This window comes from Microcebus murinus, chromosome 1 (genome assembly GCF_040939455.1).
Source record: "Microcebus murinus isolate Inina chromosome 1, M.murinus_Inina_mat1.0, whole genome shotgun sequence".
In the NCBI taxonomy this organism is placed as follows: Eukaryota; Metazoa; Chordata; class Mammalia; order Primates; family Cheirogaleidae; genus Microcebus; species Microcebus murinus.
Genome location: NC_134104.1, coordinates 66,600,508 through 66,614,389, shown reverse-complemented (window position 1 = coordinate 66,614,389; position 13,882 = coordinate 66,600,508). Strand labels below are relative to the sequence as shown.

General features: G+C 53.8%; 1 protein-coding gene across 1 annotated transcript in view; it reads left to right on the top strand.

Annotated features, from left to right (window-relative positions):
- ITGB5 (integrin subunit beta 5) overlaps window positions 1–11,794 on the top strand; it is a 113,874-nt gene extending 102,080 nt beyond the window's left edge. The window contains exons 11-15 of the mRNA XM_012780437.3: window positions 2,783–3,005; window positions 6,977–7,077; window positions 9,358–9,477; window positions 10,789–10,955; window positions 11,263–11,794. Of these exons, the coding sequence (XP_012635891.2) occupies window positions 2,783–3,005; window positions 6,977–7,077; window positions 9,358–9,477; window positions 10,789–10,955; window positions 11,263–11,358 (707 nt within the window). The 3' untranslated portion in view covers window positions 11,359–11,794. The remainder of the gene's footprint in view (window positions 1–2,782; window positions 3,006–6,976; window positions 7,078–9,357; window positions 9,478–10,788; window positions 10,956–11,262) is intronic.
- Window positions 11,795–13,882: the final 2,088 nt, after the last annotated feature.

Here is a 13,882-nt window from a genome sequence, read left to right as displayed (position 1 = left end):
GCCACGTGGAGGACTGTGTCGAGGCTTCGGAGGCCGAGGGCCCCCGGGTTAGACTGCAGAGTCTGCCTCGAGGGGGAGGGGGATGTGGTGGCATGTGCCACGGCGCTGCTGCTGCTGTAAGCTCTCTGAAAGGCAGTGAGCTACCTGATATGAACTAAACTGGGGTTGTTATGAGAGTCACTAACGACAAAATTTCTGGTGGTTTCAGCAATTTCTTAGTTTGGTTTGCTAGGACTTTGCTTTGGAGTCATCAAACAGCAGAGGCCAAAAGGCCACATGGATGAGGGTTTTCAGCTGTCCCACGGCCCCTCAGCTGCTCCCACTTGCTCACCCCACACCGATGTGGCCTGGGCTGATGGAGCCCTGTCCCCTCCCCCGGCCCTCTGCACATGGCTGCTTCCTTGTCATGTCCTGGCTGTGCTCGAGGGTTGTAGGAAACTTTCAGGAGCGGCTTGTGTCTCTGGTGAATCGCCAGCTCCCGCTCTCTCTTGCCCTTGGCTCCTAACTCCTCTCTTCGTGAACCCTAGCAGCCGGGGTTACTCGCCACCCACCTGTCATGGTGGGAAACACAGGGTAACATGTACCTCTGCCTGTGTGCTGTTCCCATGGAGATGGCACAGGAAGCAAGGTCTCCCCTCAGCACACATTTCACCCCAACCCAAACTCTTCAACAAAATACGATACCACCTTCTCTCCAAGCCTATGGCACTTGGAATATTGCATCAGATTATATTTGGATAATTTCATATTGAAGCCAACAATTAGAGTGGGAAAGAAAACAACATTCACCATCTCAAACAAAGCGAGCCCTCCGGCCTGGCCTGCCGTCTTTGGTGCTTGTGAATACAGCACTCAGCGCACTTTCTACGTCGTGTATTTTTGCTTTATGGGATGGTGTGATGTACAAGCCATCGGAGAATGCCAGAGCCATATTAAAAATCTACCTTAGAAGTGCACTGATGTCTGAAACTCACTTTGAAATGCATTTTTAAGAAACATGTATCGCCGGATGGATGTTATAAAGCCACATGTGACGAGCTAATGGTGGAATCTGGGTGGTCGCTACCAGGATATGCACTGCACAATTCTTTCCACTTTGCTGCAGGTTTGGAAATTTTCTTAATAAAATGTTGGGGCGTGGGGGAAACTACCCCCTAACAGTGAACTATTTTAATTTAAACCAGGCTCTTGACCAGTGTGGTCCCTAAGGCGAGAGAATGAGGGAGTTATGTGGATCGGATCCATTGCAGTTGTGAAGACTGTCCTGTGGGTGGTTCCTGCTGCCAAGGCTCCAAGCCAGTGCTGGTCACAGACTGGTGGGGGCAGGGCAGGCCGGTCCTCTCCCTCCCCAGGGTGAGCTCAGGCTGCCCGTTCCCTGCCCCCACTGAGGACCCCTCAAACGGGGTGCTGTCCCTCCTGTGGCTTCTAAGCAGTTCAGACTGCATTCCACAGCCTCATCCTCGCCTGGGGCTGGCTCTCCTCACCTCTCCTGGAGGGCTTGCCATATGTCTCAGGGCTGCCGGTGACAGGGAGGCACTCTCCTAGGACATTTGCTGCGAGTGAGCAGAGAGGCTGGAGAGGCTGTCTGGGCACGGGAGGGTTGGGAGGGTTGGGAGGCTCGGTTGTCCAGATGGTCTCCCTGCCGCCTGCAGGTTCTAGGCACTAGAGAGCAGACAGAGCCGGGGCAGGAAGTTAGGTGGCAGGTGAAGAGGCTCTTGGGAGTTAGGTCCTGACCTATATTGTGGGTCACGCTCATTGGTGGTCCCAGGGAAGGTGCTGGGATCCAACTACCAGGGTCACTCGTAAGTCAAGGATGCCAACACCTACCTCCTAGGGGTGCTGTAAGAATTCACTTGAAGCAGTGCCTGGCACGCGTGCGGAAGGCACTAGTGAGCGTGACTGCCGCTCCGTGGGTGTTCTCACATCCGCTCCTAAGTCAGCCCTTTCTGGGCTGTGGGTCCCGAGGCCAGAGCAAGAATTCGGCACCTCACTAGAACTGAGGGAGAACAAATGTGTTAGTTTTCCGTTGTGGCTGCAACAAGTGACCACAGACTTAGTGACCTGAAGCCACATAGATTTACTCTCTCACAGCTCTGGAGGTCAGAGGCCTGACACCTTTTCCAACGGGCTAAAGTCAAGGCGTCGGCAGGGCCCCATCCCTCCCAGGCCCTAGGGAGGAGTGTTTCCTTGCCTTTTCCAGCGCTAGAGCCCCGTTCCTTGCATTCTGGGCTCTTGGCCTCTTCCTCCATCTTCAGAGCAGCCGCAGGGCCTCTTGCTTCTGTTGTCAGTGGCCTTCTTCCTCTGCAGTCGGTCTCCCTCTCCTGCTCGTAGGAACCCGTGTGATTCCATCCAGGGCCCACCTGACAACCCAGGAGAATGCCCATCTCACAATCCTTAACTTCATCTCGTCTGTAAAAGTCTCTTTTGGCACGTCGGGTAATGTTCACAGGTTCTGGGCATTAGTGTGTGAACACATGTGGGGCCATTATTGCTACAGTTGAGGCAGGAGGAAGCTCTCCTGGGTCCTTGCCCTGTGGCATGACTTGGCCAAGTTCTAGACGCACTTGGAGCACCAACCGAGACCCAGCCAGGCCACACCAGTTGCCAGAGTCCCCCCGTCCCTCCATGCCAGCACCAGGTCCTTTCCCTCTGTCTTTCCAGACAGGCTCTGAGGACAGTCAGTGTCCCACTCTGCTGGCCCCCAGTGCCCAGTGCGTGGCCGGCGCGGGTGGTTCCTGTGCAAAGGCAGGCAGGCCCTGACGTGCCATGTGTGTCCTTTTAGGCCATGGTGAGTGTCACTGCGGGGAATGCAAGTGCCACGCAGGTTACATCGGGGACAACTGTAACTGCTCGACAGACATCAGCACGTGCCGAGCCAAGGATGGCCAGATCTGCAGCGACCGCGGGCACTGCGTCTGTGGGCAGTGCCAGTGCACGGAGCCAGGGGCCTTCGGGGAGGTGTGTGAGAAGTGCCCCACCTGCCCCGACGCCTGCAGCACCAAGAGGTAACGCCCGCTGGCAGCCCCGCCCACGTGTCCCACCCAGGCCCGGCCTGTCTCCCAGCCGGCCAGCCTCCACGCCCCCTCTCCCGAATCTTCCACCCTCCTGGCCTCGCTGGGGAACAGAACTCTTACTCACCATAACTAAAATGGTAGCTTTGAAACATGGGTTCCAAGGGGTTGTTGTACACCAACAAAAACAAAATAGAACACAAAAACAACACCGCTATCCTTTAGGTTTAGAAATTACAGGAATACAAAGTTAAATGAAATTAAACTGGCATTGGCTCCAAAATAGAACCTTCTCAGAGCCTTTAGTGTACTATTGTGTATTTTCCGAAGGGAACACGGCATGAATCCTTTTTCAAATGAATTTGATCTCTCCCATTGACATCTCCCAAATAGCGTCTCACAGAACACCCATGTGGGAAATGCTGTTTTAAACAAAACATAATCAGAAGATAAGTTGGATGGGAAGGCACCCGACCTAGATAAGGCATGCCAGAAACAACGGCAGTGGCTTTTGAATTTTCTGCTCCATTTATACAGATAATGGAGCGCTGGTTCTGCACGGCTGCTGAATGCAGAGATTGTCTAGACTCAGGCACAGGGACTCGGCCCTGGGCTCACGTAGCTGTGCTGACCACCTCCCACGGCTCGGCCCCTCACACTCCCCCAGAGTGCAAATGAGAGAGAATTGCAGACCGAAGCCCGCCTGGAAAGCAAGGGTGACATTTGCTCTTGCAATCTGCTGGAGAAACAGCTGCGTCATCATTCCTCATGCTAAGAAGCCAGGCGGGAGGGAAGCAGGGACACAGATGATCAGAAACAAATAATGCAAACATGGTCTCTCTTTGGCTAAGGAGCACAACTGTGTGACTTTCTGTTGGCAGATTTCCCTTCGGAATGTCTGGCCCAGGCTGATAATGAAATGAGCTCACACACTCCCTGTCCCGCAGTGGCTGCTGGTCAGTCTGCGCTCAGAAACGTTCTGGGTGGCAGAACCCCTGCTTGGACATTTGCCACGAATAGCCCGGGCGTAGGTAATTGGAAGCTGGCCGCAGATGGAGAGACAAGATAGACAGGGCCAGGTTTTAATTTGTTTAATTGGAAGGGTCGAGGGAGAGTACAGGAGAAGAAAACCAGACCCACTTTAGACCTGCTGAGGGAGGAGGAACAGCAGAACTCCAGATAGAAACGGCCACGGGAAGAAGGCTGTCATCCCGGATCTGGAGCCCAGATAGCCATGGCCATCTGAGCACGGAATCACAGCCACCGTCTACATTCTGTGCCCGAGGGAGGTGCCCCACCCCCACCTACCAGCACAGAACCTTTTGAGCATGTGCTCTCAGCCCCTGGGCACACAAGTTCTGTCGGGGGTTGGGGCCAAGCCAGGACAACACACATGGAATCAATAAAATGCGATGAAGCCCTCCTTCTTCCCTTCCTATGGAGCAGCAGGGCAGTGTGGGATTGGCTTTAGGTCAGTTAAAGGGCCCAGGGGAAAACAACCCTTGCTTTAAATGTTTAAAGCATTTATTTCCTAAAAGACATAGACTTAATAGTTTGTTGTCCATTACACAATACCAAAGGAGCAGGGAGGGCAAAGAGATGCCATAAGGGAGCACCACTATTCCTTCTTATTTGTCTCTGGGCCACACTGACTCTCTGTCTCTTTCACGGCCTAGTTGAAACTTTTTTTTTTCTTTAAACAAAGTCCTTTTGATAGTGACTTACATCAGGCTGTTTCTTCCTACTTCCTGCTCTGCTGAGAGCCCCCAGGTTTTGAATGTCCTATGTCCTTTTTCCCCTGGAGTTTCAGGGCAGCCAATTTCCACTTTCTAGAACTAACCAAATATACCTTTCACTTTGGGTAAGTTCACACTCAGCACCAGCTGATTTCAATTAACAGGCTCTCTGTGCAAAGTCTCTAAAAGACTTAAAAAGGGCAGACTTATTTTAGTACATGACTATACTGTGTTACGATTTAGACTGATGTGTCCACATGGATAATTAGGGAATGTTTCCTGGATGTGGCCCGGAGCTATGGCTTAACAGCAGAGCATCCGATGTGGGGCACATAGGGTCCTCGCTGGCACGGACAGCAGCCGTGTTCTCTGCCGTGTGTGTTTGTGAATCCAGGAGGCTGGCAGGGGGCAGGCTGGGCAGCATGAGCGACCAGAGCCAGAGCCACCCCTCCTGGCCCCCAGCCAAGTCTCAGTTGCCTGCCCTCTGGGGCTGTGACTTCAGGGGAAATGTAAGCATTATCAATTTATTTCTAGCTCTGCAATGTTCCCATCAAGTCAGTCCCAGGAGAGTGGGATTTTGTGGCCAATTCTGGGTTAGGTGAATTCTTAAGCATACTAGAACCTTAAGATAGTCTTATCCACTTTCCCTTTATGAGCTACTCACTTGCCCATTGCTTCTTAGTGTTCAGAAAGTGGTGTAGGGACTTGGGGAGGGGCTTGTTAATGGAGGGGGGGTGCCTGGCTGCCAGACCTCACTCTGCCATTGACTTCTCTTGGGCCTCAGTTTCCCCCTCTGGGAAATAAGGGGGCTGAATGAAGTGATCTCTGAGCTCCTTCCAGTTCTGATATTCCACTTCACACTTTCTGCCCTGGAAAAGTTTTAGTAACTGGCCTCCTAGTCCTAAGGAATTAAAAAACAGATGATGATAAAGGCAGTGGGTGTGGTTATACATCCCTCTGTATTTTGCTGCAGAGCCTCCCAGACACACAGCCCCTTTGGTGCCCTCGGGCAGCTGCACCCACATAGCTGAGGCTCTGCGAGCACTGCAGTGGCCCCCACAGCACAGCTGGCTCCGGAGCCCTAGCCCCGTCTCCCGAGGGGTCCCTCCTGCGGGCTCTCACCCTCCCCGTAGCCCACCGAGCACCACTGCCACACAGAGTCCCTGAGGTTACGTGGCAGCTGGGTAGTTTTGCCCAAGCCGCCCCTCCCTGGAGTCCAGTTCTCACCACCCTAGGTACCCTCAGCCCTCGTCCCCCAGGAGGTCAGGGGCCGCCTGCCCTCCCACGTCAGCCCCACAGTCCTTAGCCTGCACCCTCGGGAGTCACCTAACATTGGACATGGAGGAGAGCTGGGTGTTGACTCTCTAAAGTGTGATAATAAGAATCTAATGGAGCATTGTAATTAAGCACGTTCACACTATCTGTTTTACACTGTTGGCCTGGGTGGGAGGAGAGGGCCTCAGAGCGTCTCTCTCTGGCTCCTCGTGCATTTTCTAGAGAAGGTCCGTTATAAAATGGAGGTTCCCTGGGAGGGAGCCGTCACCGTAGCCTGTACCAAAGTCTGGTGTAGACTCACTGACAGGTAAGAGGGCAGCAGGGCCTTGGGGAAGCCAGCAGGTGGGCTTGGTGGGGGAGGGAGGGTGTTGGAGCCCAGGTTCTCCAGGACAGGGCTTCTTAGCCCTCGCTGTGCATCAGAATGCTCCAGAGGTGGGGTTCTGTAGGTGTGGGTGGGCCAGGCACTGGTACTTTCTCTGGGAGGCCCCTGGAGAGTCTGATGTGCAGGAGGATGAGAGCCTGGTCCTGGGTGACGACTAAGGTGGGATCCTGGGAATTGGCAGTGCGGGAGCATCAAGCACTGGCCACGGGGGTGGTAGGACCCCTCCGGGCACCAGGGGTACAGGTTTGCATCTCCTGTGTGGCGCAGACTCCTCACCCAGGCATTGGATGTGCCAGGTGCACATGGATTGGGCTCCTGGTGTCAGAATCTGAAAGGTCTGGGGCTTGACAGGTAGACCAGACATGCCTCCAAGCTCACCTGTGCTCCTCCGAGAACCCTGGGCTTCCTGCATAACAACAGCAGGAAGGGCAGAGAGGGACATTCCCTGAGGCCACATGTCTGAAGGCAGGAAGAAGTGACAGCCTCAGGGGACCTGCACTGTGGGAGCTCAGTTACAGGTGTAGGACTGTTCTACACACCTGACAGCCGCATTTATTTCTTTTTTCCCAAAGAGATTGTGTCGAGTGCTTGCTGCTTCACTCCGGGAAGGCTGACAACCAGACCTGCCAAAACCTGTGCAAGGACGAGGTGATCACCCGGGTGGACACCATCGGTGAGTGTGCCGGGGCAGCCCTGGGCAGCGCCCTCTTTGCACCTTGGCAGCCGCCTGGAGAGTTTCTCCTCCGTGGGGAGGAGGCTGGGTTTAGCCTTGAGCGGGAAGCACAGCCCGGGCTTCCTTGGCATGGCTGCCGGCTCCCCACGAGGACACAGTGCTGGAACCCCATCCACTGCCAAAATGGTGCAGACGCTTTGGAAGACAGCATGGCAGTTCCCTATGAAGCCAAATGTAGGATCACCGTACGATCCAGCAGCTCCAGTCCTGGCCATATGCCCGAGAGAAGTGGGTCCACGTGTCCACACAGCAACTTACACACAGATGTTCAGAGCAGCATTATTCATGATAGAGAGAAACGGAAACAACCCAAGTGTCCATCTGCTGATGAAGGGTACAGACGATGTGGTATAGCCATAATGTGGAATACGACTGAGCCTGGAAAGGAGTGAAGCCCTGACATGAGTTAGGACGTGGATGAGCCATGCAGACGTGCGGAGTGAAAGCAGCCAGACAGAAAAGAACATACGTTACATGATTCTGTCACATAAAATGTCCAAAATAGGCAGAGCCAGGGACACGGGGAGTAGAGTAGTGGTGGCCGGGGCCAGGGGAGAGGGGGAACTTGGGGTTGACTGCCAGTTTATGTATGGATTTCTTTTTGGGGTGATAGAAATGTTCTGGAATTAGTGGGAATGGTCACACCACATTGTGAGTTCACTAAAGTACTGACTGCACACTTTAAAATGGTTAACATGGTGGAGGAAAAGACTATGTACTTTGAAAGGCCAGCTGCCTCTCAGGCTCCCCTCGCTGGCAGGCTTGCCTGTCCCCCACCCCGGCCCTGCACGCCCCCGCCCCGCCGCCTGCCTGCCCTGGGCCCAGCCACCTCCCCTGCAGCCCGCCTTGTCCCTGCCTCCCTGGCTGTGACTAGCCTCTTGGCCGAATCATGGCCTCTGAGGTTGAGTCACGTGTTCACCCAGTGCCTACTGTGTGCCAGGTGTTGTCTGTCCCCTGGGAAGACAGTGGGGAGTGGGCCTCGGTCTTGTCACCCCCCACACACCCGTCTTCCTGCCCTGCTTCCGTCTTGCTGGTCAGGGGCTGCTGACCGCAGCTTCTGCCTGTGGACCTGGGCTGGTTGCTCCTAACTGGGCACACATGGTCAGAGAAGCTGTCATTTACCCTTCTACTCCTTCCCCTGGGCTTTCTCTGTCTCTCTCACACACACACTCACACACTCTCACATACGTACACACACTCTCTCACACACACATACACACTCTCACACACACTCTCACACACACACACAGCTCCGGCCTATGATTAAGGGGCTGAGCGAAAAGCCCTGGGTTTCGTGTTTGGTAACCACACTGATTCATCTGCCCTCAGGTTAAAGCTCCTTTGGCCCCCCACTGCTAAATTTGATTGGCTTTTAAACAAAAAAAAAAAATTAAATTTAAAAAAGCTCCTTTGAGCAACAAGGTTAAAAGGCAAGAGCTGAAAAGCCTGTCACATGGTAACGTTGACCTCGACCCATTTGCCATTGCCCCTGTCTCTTCATCCTTCACTCCTTCGCACTCCCCCGGGTCCTTTCCCTTCTAAAATCTCGTAACCATCTCTGGCACGTCCTTGGAGTGCAGACAAGGCCTGGACAGGGGCTGTGACCCTGTCCCCAGGTGCCGGTGGCAGGGGCGAGGAGCAGTTGGGCCGGATTGAGGATGGGGCTTCGGGATTCAGAGGGCGAAGCCAGCTGGTGTCAGGTGGGCTGGGGTGGCCTGACCTCAGCGCTGACTCACGGCATTTCAGGGTGTGGCGCCGCTGTGGGGCCAGTCTCTTATCCAGATGTCCTCATCACCCTGTGGTTCCTTTTGATTCTACGTCCCAGGAAAGAGCCGCTGCCGCTGGGCCTTTGCTCTCACCCTGCGTGGCCCGGGCTGTTCCCCGAATGTGAACTGTCACTCGCGCCTTGAAGGGGTCAGGATGGCTCTTTCTTTCCTCTGTGCCTTTAATTTCCACAGCTGGCTCCATCCACACATCCACCCTAACCGTTATGGGCTTTTCTTTCACATCACCCCAGCAGACACTCCAGAGGGTTGAAGATCCTTAATGTGTCCCACGTGTCCCCAGAGCAATCCCAGCTCAGCCCTGGGCCTGCGTTCTGCGTGTAAGAGACCGGAGCTCATTGGCACGGCACGGCCCCCTCCCGCACTCCCGCCCCCCCATCAGTGGCTCTGGGCTGCTCAGAGACACTCACGACGTTCCTGCTTGGTTTCCTTCCAGTGAAAGATGACCAGGAGGCCGTGCTTTGTTTCTACAAGACTGCCAAGGACTGCGTCATGATGTTCACCTACACGGAGCTCCCCAGCGGGAAGTCCAACCTGACGGTCCTCAGGGAGCCAGGTGGGTGAGGCCCTCACGGCCCAGCCCTCAGGTTATGACTTCTGACGCCCGTCCCTGCTGTAGGGGCACCGCCCATTCTCTCCTCACTGTCCTTTCCAAATGCCAAGAGAGGAGAAATACAATCCCCTTATGAAGATCCAGACCTAAGGCCGCTGCTACCCCCTCCTGGAGCTTAAAAGGAAGATGGTTGTGCAGCTGGGGACCGATTGTCAGGCAGAACTCGGGGGGCAGTGGGGTTGGGGCAGTAGGAGTCACAGGGGGAAAGGGCCCTGACCTGGGCGGGGTCTCATCTTAGAGGACACGGAAGTCAGGAGTGGAAGCAGCCACAGAACACACCTGCCTTCATGGCTGGTGGTGGCGAGGAGCTGCTGTGATCTGCAGGGGGGTCCAGGGCGTCTGGACCACCAGGGCTGGACGGGGCATCGCTCAAATCGGGGAGCAGCTGGGTACACACACAGCCCTGGCTGCTGCTGCTGCTTCCCGGTGTGGACTCCAAGGACAGGTGCAGCGCTGGGTTAAACATCCCTGCCTGCTGCCTCGCTCAGCTCCCCGGGCCACTGAGGAGGCCAAGCTTCAGTCCAAACACCAACATTCTGCCTCTGCCTTGGGCCCAGGGACCAGTGGCCTTTGCCTTAGAGTAACTGGGTTCCTAATAGTGCCCCTTACGTTCTTGTGGGGGCAGAAGGGGTAGAGCAGAAAAAGATTTTCTCTCGTCAATTCACAGCATTGCAAACTGTTTTTCTAAATTGAGCCAAACCACATAATGTGCCTGCCCTGGCCCAGAGGCGGCGGGAAGCGTGGTACCAGAGCAGGATGCTTGCCTATGAGAATGAGGCTTTGTTTCCAAGCGCCGCTTTTGCGGTTCTTTGAAAATAAGCACATTTGCTACAAGGGACTCCACACTAAAGGCTTACAAATATTGGCCCCTAGCCCAACCCTCGTGGAAGTGGCTTCTTGCTGCCTCCTGCCTGCCCAACTGCTCCTGGAAGCATTTACATGAAAGCCAAGCCAGGGTCCAGCACCCGTGCTAGGACTGGGTCAGGTGGGGACGTGGGTTCTGCCCGGTAGGGGAAATGCAGCCGTGCACCAGGCCTCTCATCTAGACCTTGCCACCAACTTGTTGTGTGAGCTGGGACTCTCTCCCTTTCTGTACACTGGGGGAACCTTCCTGCCCCGCCCCAGGTCTCCCAGAAGCACCATGAGGATCTAAGGGGAGCAGAGGGGAAGGCTTGGGGAAAGGCTCACCGTTAACCTGGGAGGGGCTCGGTGATGCTGGTGGCTTTGCTCACCATGCCCCCTGGTCCCCTCCAGAGTGTGGAACCGCCCCCAATGCCATGACCATCCTCCTGGCTGTGGTTGGCAGCATCGTCCTCATTGGGATTGCGCTCCTGGCCATCTGGAAGCTGCTTGTCACCATCCACGACCGGAGAGAGTTTGCAAAGTTCCAGAGTGAGCGATCCAGGGCCCGCTACGAAATGGTAAGCCAGTGGGAATTGGAAGGAGAAGAGACTTCAAGCCTAGAGGCAGGATTGAGTTCAATTGTATGTTATCGATAAAGGCCCACTAGCATCTTTGGCATTAAAAACAAAGAATCAACACCTGAAATGGCTGTGCCCAGTTCTGGACAGTGAGATTGTGCAGCCCTGGTGCAGAGTGGGCTGTGCAGAGCCCTGTCCCAGACCCAGGTGGGGAGTGTTGCGGGGGCTGACCTTGCATGTCTAGGGCCTGCGTCTGCTGGCTTGAATGAGTGAACTTACGCGTTCTCTTCCCTCCTGTGTTCTGTAGGCTTCAAACCCTCTGTACAGAAAACCCATCTCCACGCACACTGTGGATTTCACCTTCAACAAGTTCAACAAATCCTACAATGGCACGGTGGACTGATGTCGCCTTCTCCTGGGGGTAGGAGGAGCTGATGAAAAAGCCAGACTGAAATGCCTTGAACAGCTGCTGGCGTGTCGCAGCTCCCTGGATAGGCAAGCGCAGAGAGGACTCCGTGAGCTGGGCGGGGAGCCCGTTGCCTGCACGGCAAGGTACGGCCACACCACCCGGCTGCTGGGCTGGAGCCACGCTAGGCTGTGTCCCCTCCGAGCCCAGGAAAGGCACAGGGACATTGGCGCTTTCCCCACCACACACATCTCGCTCGTTGTGTCAGCGAACTGCTGAGATGCTGGGCTGCCTCTCCCTCCTGGTAGGGCTGGCCTCCAGCCTGGCCAGACAAGAAGGCCACTGGGGAGGGGACAAGTGTGTAAAACCAACATGCAGTCTGGCTTTTTTCACGTTGATCATTTTTATATGAAATAAAAAGATCATGCATTTATGGCGTAGTTCTGATTACTGAGACTTTTCTGCCTGGCGTCTGTGCCTTGCACACGGGTGTTGGTGATGGGACTGTCGAGATGCCTATTCAAGGTGTGTAGTTTGCATATGTCAGTTTTCCTCTCCTGTGCATGTTTGTTTAGTAATTTTGTAATGAAAAGGAAAGAGATTGGGGTTGAAAGTAAAGATTAAAACCGAAAGAGTTTGTGTTTGCCCAAGACTCTGTACAATTGATGTGTGTTCCTTTCTGAGGGGCCTTAAATGGTGGCCCAGTGGGGACTAACATGGCTGTGTACTTCCTCAGGGAGAGGACACGAGTCAGTCCAGTGCTCCAGACCAGCACTCACCGAACGAGCATGAGGTGCTCCGGGCGGTCCGCGTGGTGCCGGGAGCACTGAGGAGGGGCCTTTGTGCCCTCGCAGCTTCTGCTTAAAGAGAGTTCCAGGCTGGAAATAGACTGTGCAGACGAGGGAGGTTGATCTGTGGTTCCCACCGAAACCATTTCTTACACTCTTATCAGTGACAGTTTCCTTCCAGTGCCTTCCCCACCAGACTCCTGTGTCCCCCGCAGCCCCAGAGCACAACACTCACTCATTTCAGGTTTTTTTCCTGCAGGGCCACGGAGTCCCCTTAGGTTTCCATGTCTGAGACCCCTATCCCCTTATTCGTAGAAGAGGAAACTGATTCCCAGAGAGAGGAGTGCCTTGCCCAAGTGTCACCAGCTTAACTGACCACAAACTGGTACTGAGGCCCCATCTCACGCTGGCCAGAGGCCAGCCTGCTCCCTCCTGCATTGTGCATGGAATCTCCTCACTAATCGTTCTTGCCCTTGGCGTCACTTCAAGGTTCCTGCACTTTCATTCCAAATTGCTCCGTCTTCAGCCTTGGACCACGTTCCCCTTCATTTTGGCAAACACATTTTGGCAAAGACAAATGCCAGTCACTAAACAGGGCCTGTTGCCTCCGAGTTTCCTTCATCTTCTGTACATGGGATGAAAACTTGTAACTTGGTGAAGCCGCCTTAAATTCCTTTTGGAATGAAGCCAAATGTAAATAAAATATGAAACAGATAAAATGAGAGCTTTGAGACTTCCTGAATTGAGAAAAATAAATGTGATTTTTGGAAGAAACTGTTTACTTATGAGTTTCCTGGAGACAAATCATTAACTTGTTCAAAATCTCCTTTTACATATACAGCTCTGTAAGGGCACAAGGTTCTTGAGCCACAGACACTGAAGGATGCTTTGCTCCTGATTTCCACCTGCTGTGGAAGGTGGGGTGTTTTGTCTCTGACCCCAGACGGATGTGTTACAGGGACGGAACCAGTGCTCACGGTGCCCTGCTGCCCCCTGCTGGACGCTCTTGGGACAAGCCGTTTGGAGACCTGAGTCCAGAGATTCTAACCCAATGTATGAACCCCGGCCTGGCATGGCCTTAGGTCCTGTTCATAATTTGGTATCTTATTGCCAAAAGAATCCATCCCATCAGTCTTAAGATCTCCATTTTAACAATGGAAAAGATGGAAAATATCATAAAGAAAGTAAAAATCTTTTGGAGTCACACCACTTGACTTTTTGTGTATGACTTCTGTCTTTTTTCTATACACATATATACAATTTTAAACAAAGTGGGATTATACTGTCATTCTTTTTAAAAGGACAAGGAATTCTCATTCAGTTTGGTTGACAATGGGACCTGTAAAAAATGGCCTGTTTTGGTGTCTTGGTTATTAGGAAGCTGGAAACTAATGGTTGTAGGGTACCAGAGGCTGTTCCTGATGGGGGAGAGAGGGAAAGAACCTCAGGTTCTCACTGGGCTCCCTGTCCCCTGCATGGGGCCTGCCCCCTCCGCTCCACACCCCATCCTCTCCACACACATTTTCTGGTCCTCTGACAGATGTCCTGCTGCAAAATGTCTGCATTTTAAGGTGCCATGAATTCATGTTGCAAATAGGCAAGACATAATCTGTAAGGGTGCAACCTTTGGGATCTCGAGCCCAGTGACCTCCTAGGGCAGGTATTCCTAACCTCTCTGCATCGTGGACCCTTTCGGCATTGTGGTGAACACCGCAGACCAGCTTGTCAGAATC